The sequence below is a fragment of the Plectropomus leopardus genome, chromosome 1, assembly GCF_026936395.1.
Source record: "Plectropomus leopardus strain MGB_pleo_1.0 chromosome 1, ASM2693639v1, whole genome shotgun sequence".
NCBI classification, from domain to species: Eukaryota; Metazoa; Chordata; class Actinopteri; order Perciformes; family Serranidae; genus Plectropomus; species Plectropomus leopardus.
In genome coordinates, this window is record NC_142176.1 from 36,656,315 (window position 1) to 36,679,428 (window position 23,114).

Genomic DNA, 23,114 nt, shown 5'->3' on the forward strand with positions numbered 1-23,114 from the left:
CTACTCTTCTGGACTTGTTGCCTTTTTGACACTACTAGCAAGGCGTGTAATACTGATGCATTGGAAGACCCCCATCCACCCTCCCATTGTCACTGGATAAAAGACGCCCTTTTTTTATGAAATTGGAGAAAATAAAACACTGTCTTCGAGGTTCCAACGTTAAATTTTCTAAAATTTGGCTCCCCTTCCTAGAACATGTCAGGTCCATTCAGTTGAATATTGTCCCCATCAGTGGTGTGCCCCCTGTCACTGTACCACCATCTTGAACCCTCTGGCCTGCTAACCCTGCTTTTCCAGTCCTAGTGGTATATCTGCATTGAGCAGGTCATTTTGTATTTGTGATTACGCATATTATCTGCTTTTTTTTTTTCCTTTTGTTTGTCTGTTTATTTGTCTTTGTCTTGATTTTGTTTTCTTATTTCCTGTTGCTGTTGTTGTCCTTGTAGTTATTATTTATGATTACCTTTTAAGACTATACTGCTTGTTCCCATGCATTTTTTCTATGAATGTCTCTACAAACAACCTTGCTTTGCTGTATTATTTGTCTAGTTTTCTGCCAATTTTATCTCTTATGGACATGTATGGCCTTGCACATTGTGTTTTTGAAGTTTTGTATTTCTGAAGACTGAATTATTTGTAATTTCTTGAAAATCTCATAAATAAATCATATGTAAAAAAGACATGAGCAAATCACAGACCCTACGGGAAGGGGAATAAACAACAAACAAGCATAAAAAGGGGAAAAAGCTGAATTGCATGTAGGCATGCACACAGACACACAGAAAAACACCCAGCAGAGAACATTTACAGGAAGGATGCCAGTCTGGAGTGCAATGACCCCTGCACACAAAGTCTGCTGTGCAATATGGAAGGTAGTTTGGAAAAGACGCCCACATCTTATCAAAAACTCTGTCATTCCCATGTAAGACTGCATCAAGCACTCATGCAGCAAAACTTTCCACCGTACTCCTGGTTAACAGAGGGAAGTCTAGATTGAATCCACTGAAATAAAATGAACATTCTTGCTTATAGGAGAAGATTGTTTAAAAGTTTTTGCTTGACACTTGTCAAAGAGAGCCCCTTACCTGTAAGATTCAGCAAGACTGGCCCGACTCATCCAATTGAGTGGGAGGCTGATCCATATAAACAGATCTCTTTTAACCAAAGATATAATCGTGGCAAAATTACATTTAAAGAGATTATTTAAACTAGCAGGGTCTTTTTTTAACCCTAAATATGTGAATCACGATACTGACCATTAAAAAAGGAGCTTCTGGTTTGTCATAAGTATTTCTACAGCCTGAGAATTTACCAAGGCGTCTATGGTTGAGAAATTTCTGGCTTAGTCAAGAAGATAATAACATCATCTGCATAGAGATCCAATTTAACTCCACCAAGGCTGACACCAAAGATACAATTTGTGCACTTTGTGGCCTCTGCAAGTGGGTTTGTTGTCAGAAAAAAACAACAGAGGGGACAAGGAAGAGCCCTGTCTTGTTGCTGGTCCTACATGTGAAGCCTCTGAGGCACAACCATTGACCAACACTCTCACCCTTAGAGTGCCCTCTTTTGATATGAGCATTTTTGTTGCACCCCTTTTCTCCTGTTTTTCTTGTGCTGTCAGGGAGTTAGATGCAGAACTGTACCTTTCTTTTCTTTTAGTTAGTTAGCTATGGTTTCCTTTTATCTAGGGTTATTTTGTTGGTTATGTTGGCCTGGGCTGTCTGATCTCTTAAGCTTTTGTGACTGGTAATCAAAGTGCTAAACTGCACCACCGGACTCTTCTTATTTCATCATCTTGCCTTATGTTTTTTTTTTCCTCTCTCCTAGACCAACATAAGGTCATAACAATAGAAAGAATGTACCGTAAGTATAAACAACTTAATTGACATTTGACTGAGAAGTGCTATGCTTAACAATACACAATTTAGGACTCACTATCTGCTCATGAATAAAACTATCTATTGTCCCACCTGGAGCTGGTGTGTAACCAGTATAACAGATTTTCCCTGGAGCTCCTTTTTAATGCATTCCTCAAAAATGTGTTTCCCCACATGGGCGTCGACAGCAGAGAGCGGATCGTCAAGGAGGAAGATGTCCTTATTGGAGTAAACAGCTCTGGCTAGGCTGATCCTCTGCTTCTGCCCCCCTGACAGATTCAGCCCCCGTTCTCCAATCTGCCAACAAAAAAAGCAGAAAACTACTAAGAACAGTGGCAACAGGGTCCAGTGCAAAAGAAAATCCAAATTCCTCTTTTACTAACTTACAACAAGATAGAATAATAAAGGCTGAACACACTTGGCAAAAAATGAGGGAGCAATTGCATGAAGAATCTGAAGACAGTCAAGTGCTCATAGCTTCAAATAAACTCATGAACATCAGTCAGACTTGGATTTGATCCCAAATTGATTTGAACACTTGTATATGCCAAACTCTACATACCTAAATAAATAGACCTCAGGTTGTATTTGCAAACATTCTGAGGATACTCTTAGAGCTCTTAATTTAGCCTAAAAACTCTCAAAGTAACTCTGAGCCAGGAAAGGACAGAAACCTTTACATTAGTGAGGATGTGTGGTTGGCCCTATTGCTAATTATGATGCATTCTTTTAAAAGATGTGATTGTTTGTCACAGACACACACTTTGTGAGCCTGCAAGGTGTGGACATCCAGTGGAAATAAAATAAAACTGTCACAATATGAGATTGAACCAGTTTCGTGTGTGATCACACTGATGCACTGTAACATTTTTCCAGCTGCAAAAGTTTTAGTGTTGTGATCACTCTCCTGGCATGGTATTTGTTGTTGTGTTGGGTGGGAGATGTGAGTGCATCTTCAATGACATCAACCACAAACATGATCCCTGCACTATCTAGTCCATTGCATTTCAAGTCATTGTCATTCCATGTTTGGTGAATATTTCTTAGAGCCTTTTATCTTTCTGCTGTTTTCTCCTCTGCTTAAGAAATTATTAAGCCTCTTAAAAGTGCTCATCCCTATTCCTAAGACTTTCACCTCAGGAGTTCTCTTAGAGGGTTAAGATGCATTGTGAATAACTTGTATCTTTACCAGCACCAAGTCTTAACTTTAAGGGAAAATTCTTAGAAAATATTTCTTTAAAGTTTCAAAATTAATTGAAATGTTATCCCAAACAGTTTTTTGTATCAAAGATTATGCTGCAACTAACAGAAAAACAAAAGACTAAAATGGACTTTAAAACTGTCTAGAGAACGAGAAGCCTGCTGAATGATCAATTGTTCCCACTAACGTTTACATGGTAAGTGCATGGTGTCTTTAGAAGTAAATAAATGAGAGACAATCTAGTGATGGGATTACCTCAGCTGTGACAAAGTAATCTCAGTCAAGGACAGGAAGTTGGCAGGCCAATGACCCCTTCCATACCTCCTACCTCTGCACTTCCAGCACCCTGGCTCAGAACACACCTAGCTTCATCTTTGGCTTTTATTGTTATTCAAGTGTCTGAATTACAAAGACCTAGTGAGCAGCTTGAGAGAAAAAAAGTTAATGTGTTGAATGTGCTGCTCAAAACTGCCAAATGTTTGTATAAGACTGCTGTTGTGCAAGTAACTCTCTGAAGCCCTTCTCTCACTGGACAAAAAGTACACTAACATCTGTTTTTTGTTCTTAATGGAAATAATACAATCGGCATTCACTTCTGGGACAAATGACTCTGCAGTGGCCATGGGTATTTATTGGCTCAAGCTCCCATCAGCAATGATGAGAATACTACACCCAGGTGAACACGTTAATTTTAGCCTCTTTGCAGGCAAGAATCAATGACAGCCTACCACAAAACACTGTCCATCTACATCTAAGAAGCTCCCTAACATCGTTCAGTTTAATCAGAATAAGAGATATAAAATAAGTTATTACCATGACATTTTCACTGCCCTCCATGCTGCTTTCTACTGTTACTGTACTAACCCTGTTTTACAGCCTGTCCATGATATCAAATGACATAAAAGAAAATAAAAAAAAAAAAAAGAAATTAGGGCATACCTGTCTGCTACAGAGCCTTGTACAAGAAGCTTCTTTTCAAGATTTTAGACTTCACGTTAAAAGTGAGCAGTGCTTGTTAACCCTAAAAACTATAATGTTGTTTTTGGTTTTTTTTACCAATCACTTTGCAACCACAGACAGATTCTGTATTAAGCTGCATTTGGGGGTCTTTATCCAACCTGAGGAAAAGATTAGTGAAGTTTCTGAATATTATGTGGACACAACATGCATTCTTTAATAAACCAGCTTAGGCTATTATTAGCAATTCAACTGTAACAGTCAAACCTTGTCTCAAATCTGCTTCTCCCTGGAATTTGCAAAGAAGAGCCTCAGACCACTGGACTGCACTGACAGGCTATACTGAGCGATGAATTGTTAAATTTTGTGAATCCACAGAGGTTTCTTACCATACATTGGGGGTATTTGTGTTAAATGTTCCACTATGCTTGTAAAAAAAAAAAAAGACAGAATATCTCTCTCTCTCTCTCTCTCTCTATATATATATATATATATAAAGCTTTGGGGAAATAAAACGTGACATTTGGAGAGTTGAGAGAACAGCAGAGAGCTCTTACCTCAGTTTGATCACCATATGGAAGGATTTTCAGGTCAGCTCTGAGGCTACAAACATCCAAAACTCTGTCATATCTGTGGAGTAAGACAATAAATTGCATTTAGGTCAAGGGACAACCATGTATACGATAATCAACAGAGCCATTTAAAATACATGATCTGACATGATGAAAAAATTAGTCTAAAATACACCAAGAGATGAAAAACATAATTCAGTCTTCAGAAACATTTTGTATGCATTGTCTTATAAATCTTAATATCATCACATACAATAATCACAGGCAGTGGTTACTATTGCTTGACATAATTGTTTAATTTTGGAACTTTTAAGCACACATTAGTTTAGTGCCCAGTTAAGATAATTAAGTGCTTTCAAAAAATACTGTCAGAGTAATGTGCATGATGACTTTCCCTGCAGTATTTACATAAACACAGTGCAGTTATAACCCTAATCACAGTAATAATTGCTGTGACTCATCAAATCAAAATACTGAGCACTAGGGATGGGTAGGTCACCTAGTCAGTTCTAAACAATGAAAGCTGGCTCCTGTCTGAGAGCCATTCCTTTTTGCTGTTGTTGTTTGTAAATAATTGCAAGACAGAATAACAGTAATATTAATGATATTTTTGTTTCATATTATATCATACAATCGCTTACAACTAGCACAGTTATTCTTGATATATTACCACTTGTGACCCAACATTTCAATGTACTGCAGATGAAGAATCTTGCCTGTTTATTGCTTGCAACAAACAAGAAATTAACTCAGGAAGTCAAATGTGTCTTTATCATCCTGTTGTCATCACTCGCTCATCAAATACCAAAACTTTGTCAAGCCCCCCGGTGTGTGGTATTGACACCAAAGGCACCCTTTAACATCTGTATGAGATGCACCGGATTTTCAACAAACTCTAATTTAGTGCTTGACACTGAGAGCAACTGACATAATATAAAGAGCGAGAAAGTCTGCACACAGTGTGAGAAAGTAGAGGTGGGTGAGTTGAACAAAAGAAGACTTTCCAGAAAAAATGCAGGTTTTGTCTAGTGAAATTGAAAGTCAGTGTATTTTTGATGTAACATTACATAATATCTGTACAGTTGTAGCACACTTGCTGTATGTCACATTATGTATCAAACAAACAAATTTTTAACTCCAAACATGCTATTTTAAAAACTTAACCAAGTTGTTTTGTTGCTTAAACCTAACCACAATAGTTTCACAACATACACCATAGAGCTTTGATTCTCTGCCCAAACCTGACTGGGCTTGACTCAATCTGACCCACCAGGTTTTTTAATTTTGGTACTTCCTCACTATTCCCTCAGGCTGATTTTTTGAGCTTGTTCAGCACTCGAATACACCTCGTCCTACGCTGTGTTTCTTCTGTTCATCACACAGAGATCGGGTGCCCTATGGATTGCTATGAGGCGCTGAGGGGTGTGACAAAGCATCGGTATTTGACAACCTGGGTTGCATATGGTTCTTGATATTTTCACATGATTTAAGGTTATAACAGCAAACACACATGTTAAATGATATTATATTGGTGGGATGTCTAAGCTTGAATCTGAACCAGATGTTACGCCGTCATTGTCCTAGTGTTTTTTGTGGGGCACTCCAAAGAAACTTCAAGGAACCTTAACTCCCATTGCTACTGAGCACAGGTCGGCGGTCATGCCCTCTGCCATCTTTGGCAGCAGGCAGGGGTTTTCTAATGATAATCATTTCAGTCAGGGATGACCTCTGTTCTTGTCTGACTACATAGATATATGAACTTGGAACTAGGAACTTTTCCCAGTTAAACATTTGTCATGTGAGATAAAAACAGACCTATAAAAGCCTTGGTTTACTGGTCTGTGTAACTGCAGTAATGAGTGACAGTCGTGACATATTAACATCACGAATGAGATCCCTTTAGTTGTAATATTTCCCATTGTTTACACCCTCAAAAGTGCACAGTTACTTATCATTAACAAGTAAGGTGAGTTAAGTGATTATTTACTTTGACTGGTCAAAAGGTTCCCCCATCAGGATGTTTTCTTGAACGGTTCCATGGAATATCCAGGCCTGCTGGGAAACGTAGGCAAATGTCCCGTTGGCTGAGATGGAGCCCTGTAGGAGGTGCATCTAAAATATAAAAATGAAGGCAAGTCAGACACATGACTTGAATCTGGTTTAGAGGTAACACAGTGTAAATAAGGCATGATTATGCAATACAATTGCATAACAGAGTGACGGACCATTAAATAGTAAAACATTAACAGCCAACAGAAATTTCAATCATGACGCCAGAGAGCTGCAGAGATTGCTAAAGAGAGTAATTTTATATGTAAATGACAAAGGAGGGGCCAACCTGTTCCAAAATGCTGGAAATCAGTGATGTCTTTCCGCTCCCCACGTTCCCACAGACACCCAGCAGGTTGCCCTTCAGGAGAAAACACACAGAGCATACGTTACCTTTAACCCAATCCGCTTCACCTCATTGATCCTTATCAGTGGTAAAGCACACCTTAGGCACGGTGAAGGAAATGTTTCTCAGGGTTGGCAACGTTTCAGTCTTCCTATTCTGAGTAATCTCCACTTTGTGTCCCTTCACCCCATTGGCTGAGCTGGGTGGGGAGTTTGGCTGGATCTCTGGTTTGGTCCAAGAAAGTGTAGCGTTTTTCATCACTATTGCTGAGTCACTGTCTTTCTGGATCAGGTAGGGCTCGGGATTCTGGATCAGCAATATTTTCTGAAACAGCCACACATTGCATTTTCAACATTTTCAAAATTGATATTTAGAATAACAATAAATAAATTAAAGCTGCAAGCAGCAATGAATGTGCCTAAATAAATACAATAGTGTAAAAATAACTTTTTCCAACCCAATAGCAGAATAAATGTATGTTTCTGCAAACAACAGACATGTTACATTTGTATGTTTCATATTACCACACAGGTAGTTCACCCCAGGAAACCATGTGAGCTTTAAGTTATTTTCAAGTGGGTTGTTACCATGTTTCCTTTCCTTTACCAACATAATTTGATGTTAATTATGTAACTTTTATATGAACTGTCTGTGCATTCTCAGAAGATATCATATGTACCATTGTATCAGGATACAGTCACAAATGCAACATATACTGTACATAGTTTGCAGAACTGCACAATGCCAGCATTTTATTCTAGGCTGCATATTTCATCTGGTTATAGAAAAAAAGCAATTATGAGTCACTTTTGGAGGCAAATGTGAAAATAAAAAAATTATTACACAAGTGTTCAAGACTTGCATTTCAGGTTGGCATCACATGTCAAAACTATAGCTGTTAGTTATGTTTAAAATTTGACAAATAAAAAAAAGTAATAAAAACTACATACAAGCTAAATCCCTCTTGTGGTTTTGCAGAATATGAACTTTGGAAAGAAAAAGTCATATTCACAAATCATCAAACATCACTAGAAGTTAAGATATTACAATCTTGTAGTTTTTATTGCTGGATGTAAGATCAGGGTAGAAACGAATACTACTAGTAGTACTTATATTGGTCACTACACTATAACTGCTGAGCAGGACACAAAGACAGGAGTTTACCCTGAGTCGTGTTAGAGACACAGCGGCCTCAGCCAGGGCCTTCACAGACATTGGCATCAGACCCAGGAGGAACCTCATGGAGTTGAAGATGGCGATGGTGGTGAAGGCCTTGAAATAATAAAGAATGGTGCAAAATACTACCTCAGAGCATACCACACTGGCAAGGACATATATTAGTTTCATATGGACATTCTTGTCTGTAGCCTGCTCTGGCTTAGTGCAAAGACAAAAGAAAAAGGTAAACAATTAGTGACACAAACTGAAAGATGATCATGTCAACACATATTTACAATTTCATGTATCAGATCCTGGTTAACTATTCTTAAAATGCTCTCCATTCCCTTTTTTTCAATACATTTTTATTAGCCATGTAAATCACTCAGTGGGAAGATAGGCAAAGGTTGCTTCACTGCTGCGGTACTTACATCAGATATGTTGAGCTTTATACCCAACAAAGTGTGTAGCATGAAGGTGAGGACTGTGGCGAGGGTGGGGATGATGCTGGCGATGCTGGTATTGGCATTCTGAATGTAACTGACCTTCCTCAGCTCTTTCTTCTCAGTTTTCCTTAAGCCTATAAGAGAGACAACATCACATATTTGGAGAATATTTGGGTTTTTTTTGTTTGTATGTTTTTAACCCATATTTCTTGTGCTGCAATCATGTTTTTACACTAAGTATTTGAGCTGCATGGAGTCAATTCCTAAAGTTTACACACACATAAAATATGAAAATGCGCTCATGGATGAGTTTGTTATCCCATCTGCTACAATCCCACTACTGATCATAAATGTTTAAAATAGATTCTAAATATTGATATAGATGCTTTTGAGAAAGGTGGATGTGAAGTAAATATCGACATTTGTGAATTTGTGTTGGGCTTTGTGTAAGTACTTGGAATACAACACTACAAACTGACCAGCATAGACCCCCCTGTCCAAATTCATACCTGCAATCTTCTCCTCAAAGGAATCTTCCCAGGCGTACATTTTGATAAGTTTGATGCTGCTGAGAATCTCATTCATTGTGCGAACACGGCTGTCCGTTATCAATATGGCTTTCCATCTGAACATGTTAATGAGCTTGGCCAGGATAGACTGAAAGCAGAAAAAATACTAATTTTAGTTGCATTGCAAAATGAGAAGCAAAAGAGTAGAAATATTGAATTTGGGATTGTGCTTGGGGCTGAATTAGTTGAAGAAAAGACCCCATGTGTAACAGGGCAAGCTTTAAATGTTGCCAGATATTTGCAAATTAAACTGCAGAAAAATAAGGTGGAGGATACACAACCAATTACAGACTTTGTGATGTATTGTCCAGGTTACCACAAGTATCAGTTGTGACATATCTCTGAAATGAGCCATAATCATGCCTTAACATTCCACGTACAATTCATAAAAAAACACACACAATATAATAAATCTGTGATAATTTAGACCAGTCCACCACCACGCATAAATCAAGATCCATATTGGAGCATTACAAATTCTTCACATTCTTTCCCGTTTTTCTAGTTAACCATATTGACTTAGTAATTGCTGTACTCCTTTAGACTGTGGGTTAGCCTCTTTTAATGTTACACTGCTTATAAATATGTCTATGTAAGAACTACGGTTCATGTGCAAGCTCTCTTATACAGACCTGTACAGGGACAAAGATGATATAGACGGCGATTCCAATCAGTGCGGTGTAGCCCAAAATGTAGCAGGCATAGACAATACACACAATAAAGAGCACTGGGGTGCACAGAGTGAAGCTCACAAACAACACTGCCTCAAACATTCGGTGGCCATCGTTGGTCAAAACAGTAATCATCTGGATGTGAGAAAGAGGGAGAGAAAGATTGTAATCCACATTTGCCAAGATTAATAGTCAGTGTTGATGAATTCCACTAGATATCAATGACACAGAAGTTTGGAAACAACAGTTAGTTATAAACAAGAACAAAATCCCAAATATTTGACATCAAAATGCATAATTCAAGCAGGTATGCAAAAAAGTTTTAAGTAACACCATTTACATGTGCAGCCAGAATGTTTATATGGGATGATTTGATGTTTAATCACAGGTGCATATGCATAAAAAACCTCTATGGCCCTGGCAGTCATAATATTTGGAATTAAATTGTTGGCAGTCCCCACATGACTGCTGTTTAGCTGAATCAGAGGGTAACTTTATTCATTCATTATTACACCAAATACTATTGGTGATACTGTTTGTTTGCTCTGGCAGAAGAGCATGAAGTTAAGAGTAGCATAGTTTTTGTCTCTGTTTAAATAACCAACATGGCCACAAAGTCTTCTCCATGGTGAAGTTGGTGCCACAGTAATTACTCAATTCATCTAAGACACTATAATAATATTATTGCATGTATGCATTTTTTTAAACACGGGTTACAATGTTAAAAATAGGCAGTAGATTAATTTCCCATTGCCAGTAGACAAGAGCTGTGTACACGGCTCTGCAGTACGACTATGCCTTTCGATGTGTGCGAGGGTTTTCTTAGTGTGTCACATTCGATGTCACAGGCAGGTCAAAAAACAGGTTTGTAAAATGTAGAAAAAAAGCATGAATAGAGGTCTGTGAAGACTTTATGGTGGGTACTTCTTTTAATGTATCTCTTACTTATACAGTCTCATTTTCAAAGTCGGTGCAGACTAATTTGGACTGATGTAACAACATAAATGGTCGATCAGAATTATTCTTTCTTCACTCATTTCCTACTGTCTACTAAGAATAAGAAGCAGAAATGATGGGAAAATTGCATATCTGGCCTATAGGATTGCTTTCCTGGAGAAATGGAGGCATGCAAAGTATGGAAGGCCAGAATGGCCATAAATCCAACTGTTTCTTAAATGCCATTATCTCGACACAACTAGTTAATTATTTCACTATCTTTAGAGAGCAAGCTTTGTTGTTTCAAGATAATGAAAAAAATATCTTGAGAAAATGACAGAAAAAATATAATTGAAACTGCGGCTGTCCTTGTCTTCCATAAATAAGCATTGAACCTGAATGTGTGCTACCCTGTCTTTACCTCTCCCGCTGAAATGCCGCTGTGCACTCGCAGAGAGATGACTTTCTGAAAGGCGACTGCAGAGTAGGCCCCCTTAAGTCTGACTGCAGTGCGCAGGCTCACTGCCCACAACAAGGATATAAAGAAGGCTTTGAGGAACTCTGTGGTAAACAAAGCAATAGCCAGACCAACACCATGGTATACTGGCGACTTCTCTGGCTCCTCAACATAGTTCAGGATTTCATAGACCAGAACAGCCTGAGAAGACAGAGAGGTTTAAACTTAAAAAAGAGAAAAAACATCAAACACTAAACCAGCACTAAATTTATCAGTCATTAGACCTTAAACCGGGATATCACCCATAGAGACTTGAGCTGGTTTGTTTGGCAGCACTCCACCGAAATTACCATCAACTCCCCAAAGTGATGAGACATACACAGCACACAACTTGTGTTTTTCTAACAGTGTTGTAAAGTAACTAAATAGATTTACTCAAGTCCTGTTCTTTTTGTCCAATTTTAGGAACTTTTTTCATTCTACTGATCTACACCCTCCAATCGTATGAATGTGCAGAGGGAACTGTGCATCTACTGCCAGCTCAGCTAGCACTTCTGAGTTAACTCACTTTACAGCTTAGCCAAGGAGGACACTATTAATATTTACATCTACGCTTTCACGAGTATGAGTATGAGACTCTTGTCCATGAGTCCGTGACACTTCCTTCTGCACAGTGATACAGTTGGTGGATGTAGTTTTGATAGAAACAAAGTAGTTCCTACATGAAAATGGTCAACAAGGTCTGTGCATTCTCTTGAGTAACTGGGTCATGGTTCCTAGAAAGAGACATTGCTGTTGAGTTTTTCAAATGTAGTTTTTTTGGGGTTTTTTTGGGTGCTTTGAGCACCACAAGCTGAGTGCTATTTAGTTCCGTTATAATGGAACGAAGACAGACATCTCTACTGTCAATATCTCCAACATTTGTCAACTCACATCAAAACTATCTTGGCTGATAAACAGCCCTACAGGCAAGAGAAAAAATATGTATTTTTGATTTGGGGGTGAACTGTCCCTTGAAGTAAAAGATATGAATACTTCTTTCACCATATTTACACTTAATGTGATATTAGGGAAAACCTCAGGGAGGGCCACTGAATGCGGCCAATAAAGAAAATGCTAATAGTTTTTATAATCAACTGAAAAGAAATTACCGGGCCCAGAAACATTGAAGTTACGGCAAGGAAACCAACAAGAACAGACAAAATCAGCCTGGTTCGTTGAAAGCGAAGGATCACTCGAAACAAAGAGGCTTTCTCCAGGCCCACCTTTGCCACTTCTTCCTCCCAGAGTCTGTAGAGCCTGTGCACAACGCAGGCATTCAACCATGTTAATGTCTCACACTAAACAGTACCACTCATGAGACACACAACACTGATTCCCTGTTGTTTAATTTCCTCGCACTTTCATGATTCATTTCCCAAATATGAATTTCAGCAATTAGGCTTGCAATATGTCTATAATACACTGCAACTGTGTCAAAGGACAGTAATGTGGGGCCACCATGAATCAGCAAGAAGAGTGTCAGACCTTTCCCCACTGGTGTCCGATACATCCAAAGGAGACAGGCGGAGAGAGCTTATGTCCAGCTTATTCCTGAACAAGGACCACATAATGGGGGTCATCCAGGCAAAGGTTGCAAAGGACAGGAAACCTGCATCGTCCAGAGGGTGGGACCTAGACATGAACACATCACCCAGTGTTTATTAAAATGATTTATCAAATAATATAAAAGTACACCAAAACAGACAAAGTGATTCATCTCTGACACTGACTTGGTTGAGAACCATCGGAAGGGTTTGAGGGTCTGAATGCTCTGGTTGTATTTCCCAAAAAGCGTTGGGTGGGCTCTTTTGTTGTTTTCCACATTATTATGTTCAGTTCTGAAGGTCACAGATTCAGTTCTCTCTCTGAAACTATCTTCAATCTTAAGAGTCAGAAATGCAAAAAAATCAGAGAGAAAGGCAAAAGAAGCAGAGATGGCAAGGAGAGAGAGGGAGAATCTTTCATCAGTATTCCAGTCTCATAAAGTGGATCAAACAAATCTGCAACAAAAACACAGGATGCAGGAGGAACAATGGCGGTGGAAAAATCTGAGGCAGTGAAAGAAACATTCGAGGGCGAGGAGTGGTTTGGTGGAAGCTGCTGTTTGTTTGGTACTCACAAAAGAGATTCCTCGAGTGTTGTTGAAATCCATTGAATAGTCTTTCTTCATTTTGTCCTGGTTTGAGGGACAGCAAATATACAAGGTCAGTATTTTACCAGTAAACAAGAGATGTTAGGTAATTTAGACAAAAATACTAGATACAATAGCATATAGCTAGAGGTTGCAATAATTACTCATTCTGCTATGTGTAACAACATTATTATGTGTTTGAAGATTCACAACACATATCAACACAATCTACAATCACAAGAGCTGCTGGAAGCATTATTTTAGAATATGTGACTATGGGTATTCAGTGACACCAGCTCAGATTGACAGTTTACAACTCAATTACACAATTTAGAAAACCACCCAATTCAATAAAAAACAGCCCATCTCATGACCTTGACAGACAGCTGTGTGAAACATAAAACCATAACAGTATACGCAATTAAAAACCACGTGATAAGCATACAAAGCTTCATATCAAATAACCAAAGATAATAAACTGGCTGCCATGAAATGCAAGCAAAAAAAAAACCCAAAACTGCTGAAATCCAACCTGTTAAACCCTTTGAACCCTGAGCAAATTAGTTTGATTTCTCTCAAAAGCATGGGGAGAAGGTGAGCAATTTAATGAGCAATTTAACAACAAATGGCCCAAAAATAGGAAGAAGTTTTTAAAAATTTACAAGAAAATTACCAGAATATAAGCATAAATTTATATATGTAATATGAGAGAGTGTTGGTGTTCAAAGATAGCATCTCTGTATGTTTTTGCACCAGGATTTCACAGATTTAAGTTAAAAATCTAAGATTCTTTATGCACTTGATAGAAAGATTTCTCTCAAATTTTGTGCACAAAATTGTTGAAATCCATGTTAGTGAGCATTTCTCCTTTTTAAAAAGAAATAATCCATCCACCTGACAAAGTTGGCATATCAACGTGCTGGTTAAATGACATCATTTCTACACAGATGTACTTTGTGATGGTCACAATTAAAGGTCCCTCTAAAATATGCAGTTTGATCACACAACACTAGTGCTGACCTGACACTGGTGTTGAGGGAGCGTGACATTGGCATGCTGACTGCAGAAATGTCCACCAGAGCTGTTGCTTTTGAACTAATGCCATACCTGTTTGGTGGATGATTATCTTGGAAAAGGATAAGTGCTCACCAACACAGATTTGAACACGTTACCAAAATTTGAGAGAAAAATAAAGAAATTCCTGCAAAAAAGTCTCATGTATTTTGTTATATATTTAACTTCAACCGGTGAAAAAAAAGTGTTGCATTTAATTTTTTTTGCCAGATGTAGAAAGATATACATAGAACCAATGTCAGTGATTGAGGTAAGTAGATCCTCCTGTATCCCTGACAATTTAACACAACTCATATCATTTAATTATTTCTCAAATTAAATTAATCATAAGTATGCCAGAGTGGAAATTTACTGATTTTTTTTTCTGTTTTGGACCACCAATAATAACTATATTGTTTTCCCAATATAAATCTGTCCAATATGATTTTGGTAAAACATCACAAATATGCCCATACTGCATCAAAGGTTGCACAGATTTGATAAGGCTCAGACAGACACAGAATACTGATATCAAACTGTGATAGAGTGAGGGAATCATTCAAAAACAGCCTTGTTAAAATAATCTGTGTTTTTACTGCAGGACCTCTGAATGCCACAGCCTTTCATGCCTCATCAAGGATATCTGAAATGACAGTGTCAATGATCTAGACTTACCCCTGTCCTATCTGCCTCTCACCTCCATTCATACCATGTCAAATGAAATGCACATTCAGAAAGATGAGTCCATGTGACCCTTGTTACTGCACAGTAAAATATATAAAGAGCTGAACAAGCAATGCTTTACAACCCTACAAGCAAATGGAGATTACGTGTGGCAACTGCATGTTAAACTATATTACAAGGACATGTACACATGGTTAGACCTAAAACAAAGTGCAAAATCAGGTTGACGCAACTGTTTAGACAAGTGTTTAGACTCATCTTATCTCTGTAAATGGTTATTTGAAGCACAAAGGGCTATGTAAACAGTTTTAGGGGCTTCACTCCAGCAGCACTTTTGAGAGACAAACACAGTGGTGAGAAGCAATATATAAGAGCCTGGACACCCTGAAATTAGATTTTTAAAGTCTTCTTTTTTCGTGTCCTGTAACTTTTCAATTGCCTCAAAATACTGAATATTCAGAAAAATATCTTAGTGCTATATTTGGGATATATATCAGCTAAATGCACCTGTAAAGAGGTACTGTGCTATTATTCGATTAAGATGAACTAGACTAAACAAAAATGAGGTATTTGGGCTAAACCATAGAACAATTAAATAAACATGTACAACTGTTAAAAAAATGGAAATCACCTATATTGATGATGTTTCTATTGTAAAGTCTGAAGAAGAGCTTTGCTAAAGTTATTTCCGGTTTGTTAACGGTATTATTGTGCACTTGACACTGCAAAAGGAACCTGTTCTTATTCTAAATCTGCACACATTTTGATGCCAAGCATCCAGATTTTTTTTTTTTTTTTTTTTACCAGTGACTGTTTATGTTCTATTCTTATCCAACTGATGCTCAAACTGAGCTCTGTCCCTTTCTGTCCCTTCAAGTCTCAGCATGGTTGAAACAAGTAAGCCTATTTGTAAAGAGGAATTTCGACAAGCTAAAAGCAAGAAAGACCATACAAAAGTATATAGTAGTCCTTCAGGCAATAGACTCAATACAATCACGCTTTTGTAGGAGATTCCAAACTTTTGAATGGCAATGTATGTTAATAAAAAAGCTAATATGAAAAAGCTAAACTTGAAATAAAATGATCATGCGCTCTTAACAAAGAGAAACAACCCAAACCTAAACTGATATAACTGAGCTGAATTACAAAGACTGCAGTAGACTAAACAACCAAAACGTATCAAAAGTCATTCAAAATTATGCGAAAATGTAAAGCAAACTAAAACAATACCTCTGAGTGAAGGACTGGAAGACTTGCTGCTGCTTGTTGATGGACTCCAAAGCTAACAGTGCAGCAATATGTTACTGTGTTACATAAATGTCTTTTATGTAGATCAAAGGCTGGCCTGTTCAGAGGTAGATGTCCCTCCTCAATCCTTGAAGGACAATGTGGTCAACCTCGCAAAAACAAATAAGATCAGAAGATAAGGACTAAAGGCGGGGTTAGCAATAAAAACTGCCCTCTGCTGTTTATCATGATGAGCTTTTATGTCAATCAAGCACAGCTGTGAGGGGAGGTAGCAGGTGCCAAAAGCAGTCAGGTGATCCAGGACAGTTACTGACTGATAGTATGTATAAGATGACGTAGTTTGAAGAGGAAAAAAGAATGAATAGATATCTTAATTTTCTGTCTGGTGGAAGATATGAGCAAAAAATGAGCAAAAGTGAATACTCACCTAATGCATGGCAATGCGTTCTACTCAAAGACTTTTCAACTCAAGCTAAAAAACAAGCTTTTTTATGTGTTCAAGGAAATAAGAACATGCAGAATGTTGAACTCCTCCCATAACCTGAATCTGTCCAATAAAAACAGAGTTAAAGGTCTTGTTCAAAAGGCCAGTCAGATTTCAGGGAGGAGTCAAACCAGGTTTTGGACATTTATAACATACAGGTTCTTTGAAAGGGCTTAGATTATATTGGACTGTCAGGACCACCCTCGGCTGGATGAGTTTAAGTTTTTACCATCAGGACGTTGGTTCAGGGCACCTATTAGGAGGAACATCTAGTGCCAGACCTAGCACATTCGGCATCTTAGTCAAGCTTTTGTATTCTGATTTAATGTGAACCCTGGAACTTTCACAGTATCTGTTATACGCCTCCTGGACTGACCAGCACCGTCTGCCACTTTTGCTGCAGTTTAGCCTGTCATTCGCAAGGTAACAGTGTTTTGGGGGCCTGAAAATGCAAACTTTTGAACCTTCTGTCATCATGTACGCCAGCAACGTGCATCGTGTGAAAACGGTGACCTCACCATTGCACTTAGCGCATGCACATGGTGTTCTTCTATGGTGTGTCTTTACAAAGTTACACCACCAACTACTGGCCTGGCATGCATACTACATTTTCAGATGTTTTTGCAGATCTGTGTATACAAGGATCTTTTTAACAGTGTTATCATTGGAATGTAGATTTTTTTTAAGGTGCAAAGGAAAGACTTTTCTGTATTTAGTCGGGCCATTCTCATCTAAACGTGGCAAAAACGTCTAAAAGTCAATTTACTAGTCGAGGTGTAAACCTCTACAGGTCCTGACTCCTTGAAGTTTATTTGCAGAAAGTTACTTGTGACTAATCCTCCTGCATCTGCTGTTGACGTTCCAGAACACAGCAACCAAGGCTTCTCGTATACAAAAGGACATTTTTAGGTTTAGGCAACAAAAGCACATGGCAACTAACACCAAGACATCAACAAAAGCACATGTTTAGGTTGAGAAAAAAACATCATGGTGGAGCTTAACATTCATACAGAAAGTGAACAGCAGCCTTTTGGGTGAAAGTCAGGGGTTTGTTGGATTCATACACCACCCCTTCCAGCTCCTTCTATTGTGTCGTAATGGGCAGCATCAACGTGATGCCATCCCAGGACGTATCATACGGCTGCAACAGGTGCTATCTGTCCACATTATCAACTGTTAATTGCATTGTGCAAAAATAACCAATTCATTTTTGTGCTCAAAAACTCAAACAGTGAAACTTGTTTGAGCTCACTGTTGGTACGAAATACTGCTTTTATCAGTGTAGATTGTGATGGAAGTTGGCATTTTAGTGCATAAACTAACAATTATTTCATTATCATACAAATAACAATTTAAAGATTTTGTTTAATCCAATTCATATTCAGAAATCCAAAGATATTTAGTTTACTATCATAGACAGCTATAATAAATATTCACATTAAAGGAATCAGAACCAGTTAATATAATTTTTGGTTTTAAAAAAATAAATTGGAAGATAATCAAAACAGCTAGCCATTAGTTTTCAATCAATTAACTAATCAATTAATTAATTCATTGTTTCAGCTCAAAAACCTACTGATAATGTGGTCAGAGAGTTTAGTGAGGTAGATCTTATAGTTTTTGTTATTAGTCAGGTTGCTTGTTTTATATATTAATGAAAAGAATATTTGAATTTTGACATTCCATTTCTTATTCCATTGCCATTGTGTTAATGGAAGAATAAAAATAGATTCAAAAAATGCCTCATGTCCACTCAATATCAACACAAACTACTAACTTATTCTGTCCTATAGTGTCGCAAATGCTGCACAACACAGAAACTCTGCAAAACATATCTAGAGGAACTGACTTTGTATGTAAAATTAAAATGACATAAAAAACAATGAAAAGGTTGGTGGTCACTCATACACTTTGAAGTGCCTCAGTATTTCTTCACTTCATGGTGTCATGCAAAGAGATGACAGGTCTAACTGATTTAACCCTTTGAAACCTGGAGTGACATCACTTTCCTTGTGCTGTTTTCAGATGCCTTTCACAAGTACAGATACATGTTACAGGAAAAACTATTATAATTATAGTTTTTTATTTTCTGCACTTTTTTTCTGGTCTTTTTAAAAAAAATCCCCACTTTTTTCTGGTCTTTTTTTTTAAAAAAAAAAAAATCCCCACTTTTTTTCTTTCTTCTTTTTTTTGCTTATTTTCAGTTGACATTCTTTTACCTTTTTGACAAAATTCATGTTATTTTTTGGACCATGTATTGTTAAGCTGCTCATTGCCTTCTCCCCATGTTCTTGGAAGAAATTAAACAAATTTGCTGAGGTTTCAAAGGATTCAACAAATATTTTATTTAACAGACTAACACACCCACTGGTTTAGGAATGATTTGATATTAAATGTCTAGCAGTAACAAGCCTTCAGCATAATTCATTTACAGATGACACTAAAATAATTGATCTTCATTTGTAAATTTTTTGCTGATGCTCAAAAACCAACTCTCTCTGCAAGATTCTCCATCACTGAATCATGCTTTCACTGAAGGGACATGAACATGCATCTGTATTTGTGAAATAGCCAACAGGGATGCTCTCTCTCTGAAATGACCTGCAATTGGCAAAAGTCCTATCATGGGGTACATTTTCTAAAGCCTGAAAACTGAGCCAAGAGAAGGTGCAGACTTTAATTAAGGTAAATATGGTATTATTGTCCAATGACACTGCCTACTCGAGCTTTAACTTGTTACATATTACAAACGACTAATGAGTTTTAATGATTTAAACTGGAACACTGTCTTCTAAATATATCAGACAAAGAGCAGGGTTTCATGCATACACTGCAGAGAGTGAAAATATCTGTTAAAAGATTAACTATACTGAAAATGAGCTCGTAATATAAAAAATTGTGCTATCAGACTGAGCCTTGCTGATAATTTATTAAAGGAAACATGCTGTACCTTTGTTGGATTAATGCTAAAACCTTCTCCAATTATTTGAATTCTAATGCCTCATTTTCACTGCATGGTCCGCCTCACCTCCACTCTATTTGACCTATTTTTTTATAGGAGCTTTTCTTAATTTTGTTCAGTTCACACTCATGCAGCTAGATCCTTTCATAAACGATAAACAGAGGAACATCTGCACATCATCATTTGATTAAGCGGTAGTTTTGGAGGCTGCAATTTTTTTTAATCTGTGTCAAATGAAGAAAGAAATGCCATTGCTAGTTTGGCTATAGAGCGCTTTAGTAATGTGTCCTAAAACCTGGAGATAAGTTAGCATTTAAGCACTCCCAGTGCCCTTGTCTTGAAGTCCATTGGTGTTTTGAATGGGTTTCTGGTTAGATGCCTGAAATAAGGTCTGTGGTTAACACAAGCTTAAGTGCCTTTTAGATTTTCTTCTACTACATAGAAGATCAGTCAATGCCCCACTCATGAACATTAAAGCTTTTGTGTCTTTAAAAGGGTGGTTGATGGTTAAATGGGACCTCAGAACATCATCAAGTCTTGCTGAACAAGGCTTTACTGCCTTGTTGTTGTGGCAATGTCAAATCATGCGACCACAGTGTAGTACATTTGTAGCCTCCTAGTCACTTTTTACTTTTGGAGATTGGATTTGGTCTCAAAAATCCTTAAAAAAGTTTTTATTTGTTGTTATCTTGCTGAATAAAACACAATTATTTTAAGCACTTGATAGCCACAGAGGTTATTTTCGACAGTGATTCAAAATCCAATGGAAAAATCCTGTATGTTTTTTGAAGAGGAAACCAGGGCAATGCTAACTTCCATGTCAGCCTTCAGAAAAACATCATCACTGAGGCAGTCTGTTTACAAATGACAGGTCTGTGCACGGTGTAATGTGCCGCTGAGTGTGAACCTTGACCGAGTTGGTACTAAAATAACTTTTGCCAATAGTAAAATAAATGTAAAAAAAAAAGTAAAAAAAATAAATAGTGTCTTCAAGCAAACTCAGATGAGTCGAGCCATGCTGGTACCATGCAGTGGAAATGAGGCTAAAGATATGTAACCAGGCGTCATTGCTGGGGGTTTTGCTGCAATATGTGATAGCGTTTCTGGTGTGAGAAGCTGCTTCTGTTGGCACCGGAAATATACATATTTAAATTTGCTTATTCATTTTATATATACTGTATGGGGGTGGGGCAGTCACTATAATGTTGCCTTTGCATTGCTAAGTTATCAAAGTACATGTGTGTAAATGCTTCTTACCAACGGTACTGTCTGAGAGGCTCAGTGCCGTAATTTGGCTGTTTTGATTTGTTGGCAAGCTGCACGTTCTACCATGACACCAGGTATTAGGTCTATCCCATCATACGTGTCTGAGCCACTGCACCGCCGTCACACCAGTCTGCGTTCGTCAGCAGGGATTTGTGGTAGACAGTACTCTGCCTTGTGGTCTCAGTGTAATCCAGCAGGGCTGTGGTCGTGCCACAGAGGTGATGTTATGGTGTCTCAGTCAGAGAAAAACCTGTGATGAGTCAGTTTGTGTTATCACTGTATTTTAGAGGGTGTACTCTAAACATTAAGTACCACTGCTACTTTTAACAATTATTCTTAAACAAACTATCTGGATAAATACCACTTTGAGTTGCATCTACTGTGTCTAACACACATTTAATTGTACGTTGAAATCATTTAACAAATCCAACTATATCAGCCATGTCCAATATGTAATATGATATTTTAAAAAAAGATAATAATAACAATAGCAAAATAGAACCAAGCATGTACAATATATATGCATTTCTTTGTGTATAAACACCTTTTATTTTTTTTCACCTTTTTATTTTATTTTATTTTTTTACCTTACTTTTATGACAAGGTAGTCCACTTAAAATACCATCAACAGTCTAGCCTCCTGTTACCTCACTCAGTACTATTTTGGTCATTTTAAACATTCACTTTGATTTCCTGTGATTATCAAGTTTATAAAGTGTCGATGACATGCCCTATGTTACTCTTGACCCCGGCCTTCACACGCACGTACACACACACATACACACACACACACACACACACTTCGCATACCTGTAGATTTTCCATATCTATCTGTTGTGTACCTCATCAGTTACAACTGATGTTGATAATACCACTACCATATGTGCCCAGCAGGTGGCAACACTGGCTTTCTTCTTTGGGACTAGTCACCTTAAATAATACAACTTTCTGCACTATTGGTTATACTTGTTAATCTATCATACTTGGCATAAAATCCTGAGATAAATTTAAAAAGACAACTAGATTAAAAATCCTATAAAATGAAAGTCTATCTGACTACCCAGAATGATGTCAGGTATATTTGGCCACACTGTCTCAACTGAGCTTTGTGAGCTGTTTCATAATGATTTTCCCCCTTAGATTTTTTATATGTTTTTTTATGTTTTGTAATCCTTGTGTTCTTATGTCACAAAATTGTGAAGTGACTTTTACCCAGTGCTGTTGCCGGTGCTGGTGCATGTTTAAGGTTTTATATATGAAATAAGGTCTGACAGATGCCTGTTTGTTGACATGTTGAGGACTGTAACTAATGCAGTTACCTACCCATTCTATGTTGCCGTTATGAGTGAACACCTACATTTTATGGCTCAGAGAATCTTAGCAATAGAAATCCAGCCCATGCTTGTGTTTCTCCTCCAATGATTTGTTTTGGCTATCATAGTCAGATTTAAATGTGGACCTTCTCTGGAGCCCAGGGCTTTGATGATGGGAGGATGTAATGGCCTCATCTGGAGCCTGAGAGGTCCAGCCAGGAGAGGTACGACCTGGGAGGTCCACAGTGAGCCTACAGTCCAGAAGACTATCCTTCATCCGCTGGTTCTCCCTGGTCGCTGCCTGCCACACAACCTCCAACTCTTCCTCTACTTCCCTGAAGGAGCAAAGAGGGGAGAGAAGGCAAGGAGGCGAGTGAGTAAAGTGCAAGCTGATGGAGTGAGAAAAGGGAAACTGAAATACACAACGAAGTTTTGAAAATTTCACCTAATCAACAAAAAATAAAAAATAGAAAATACTACCAATATTGTGTAGACTGACAAACTAAACTGAACACAAATGATTAGCAAAGACATTAAATATAGAAGAAAGGAAAGAACGAAGAAGGTAAACAGACTGAGGTAGAGCTAATACACTGAAGATAAGTGTGTGTGTGCATGTGTGTGCGTGTGTGTGTGTGTGTGTCTTGGTAGGCAAGATTAAATCACAGGTGACATGCAGCTTTGCTGAT

General features: G+C 37.8%; 2 protein-coding genes across 3 annotated transcripts in view; both read right to left on the bottom strand.

The window, feature by feature from the left end:
- Positions 1 to 16,920, bottom strand: part of abcc12 (ATP binding cassette subfamily C member 12) — a 31,407-nt gene extending 14,487 nt beyond the window's left edge. The window contains exons 1-16 of the mRNA XM_042484208.2: positions 16,828 to 16,920; positions 16,383 to 16,549; positions 13,404 to 13,460; positions 13,015 to 13,166; positions 12,770 to 12,916; positions 12,394 to 12,541; positions 11,207 to 11,443; positions 9,811 to 9,984; positions 9,119 to 9,266; positions 8,595 to 8,743; positions 8,170 to 8,277; positions 7,105 to 7,329; positions 6,949 to 7,020; positions 6,598 to 6,722; positions 4,596 to 4,668; positions 1,974 to 2,177 (exon numbers count right to left, since the gene is read on the bottom strand). Coding sequence (XP_042340142.2) covers positions 1,974 to 2,177; positions 4,596 to 4,668; positions 6,598 to 6,722; positions 6,949 to 7,020; positions 7,105 to 7,329; positions 8,170 to 8,277; positions 8,595 to 8,743; positions 9,119 to 9,266; positions 9,811 to 9,984; positions 11,207 to 11,443; positions 12,394 to 12,541; positions 12,770 to 12,916; positions 13,015 to 13,166; positions 13,404 to 13,454 — 2,013 coding nt within the window. The 5' untranslated portion in view covers positions 13,455 to 13,460; positions 16,383 to 16,549; positions 16,828 to 16,920. The remainder of the gene's footprint in view (positions 1 to 1,973; positions 2,178 to 4,595; positions 4,669 to 6,597; positions 6,723 to 6,948; positions 7,021 to 7,104; positions 7,330 to 8,169; positions 8,278 to 8,594; positions 8,744 to 9,118; positions 9,267 to 9,810; positions 9,985 to 11,206; positions 11,444 to 12,393; positions 12,542 to 12,769; positions 12,917 to 13,014; positions 13,167 to 13,403; positions 13,461 to 16,382; positions 16,550 to 16,827) is intronic.
- Positions 16,921 to 19,039: 2,119 nt separating this feature from the next.
- The window catches only part of cep89 (centrosomal protein 89), an 83,538-nt gene continuing 79,463 nt past the window's right edge, over positions 19,040 to 23,114 (bottom strand). Inside the window, exon 18 of one of the 2 annotated variants that reach the window (XM_042484220.2) lies at positions 19,040 to 22,760. In XM_042484220.2, the coding sequence (XP_042340154.2) occupies positions 22,490 to 22,760 (271 nt within the window). In that variant the 3' untranslated portion in view covers positions 19,040 to 22,489. The remainder of the gene's footprint in view (positions 22,761 to 23,114) is intronic. The other variant, XM_088080878.1, reaches the window with a different exon arrangement.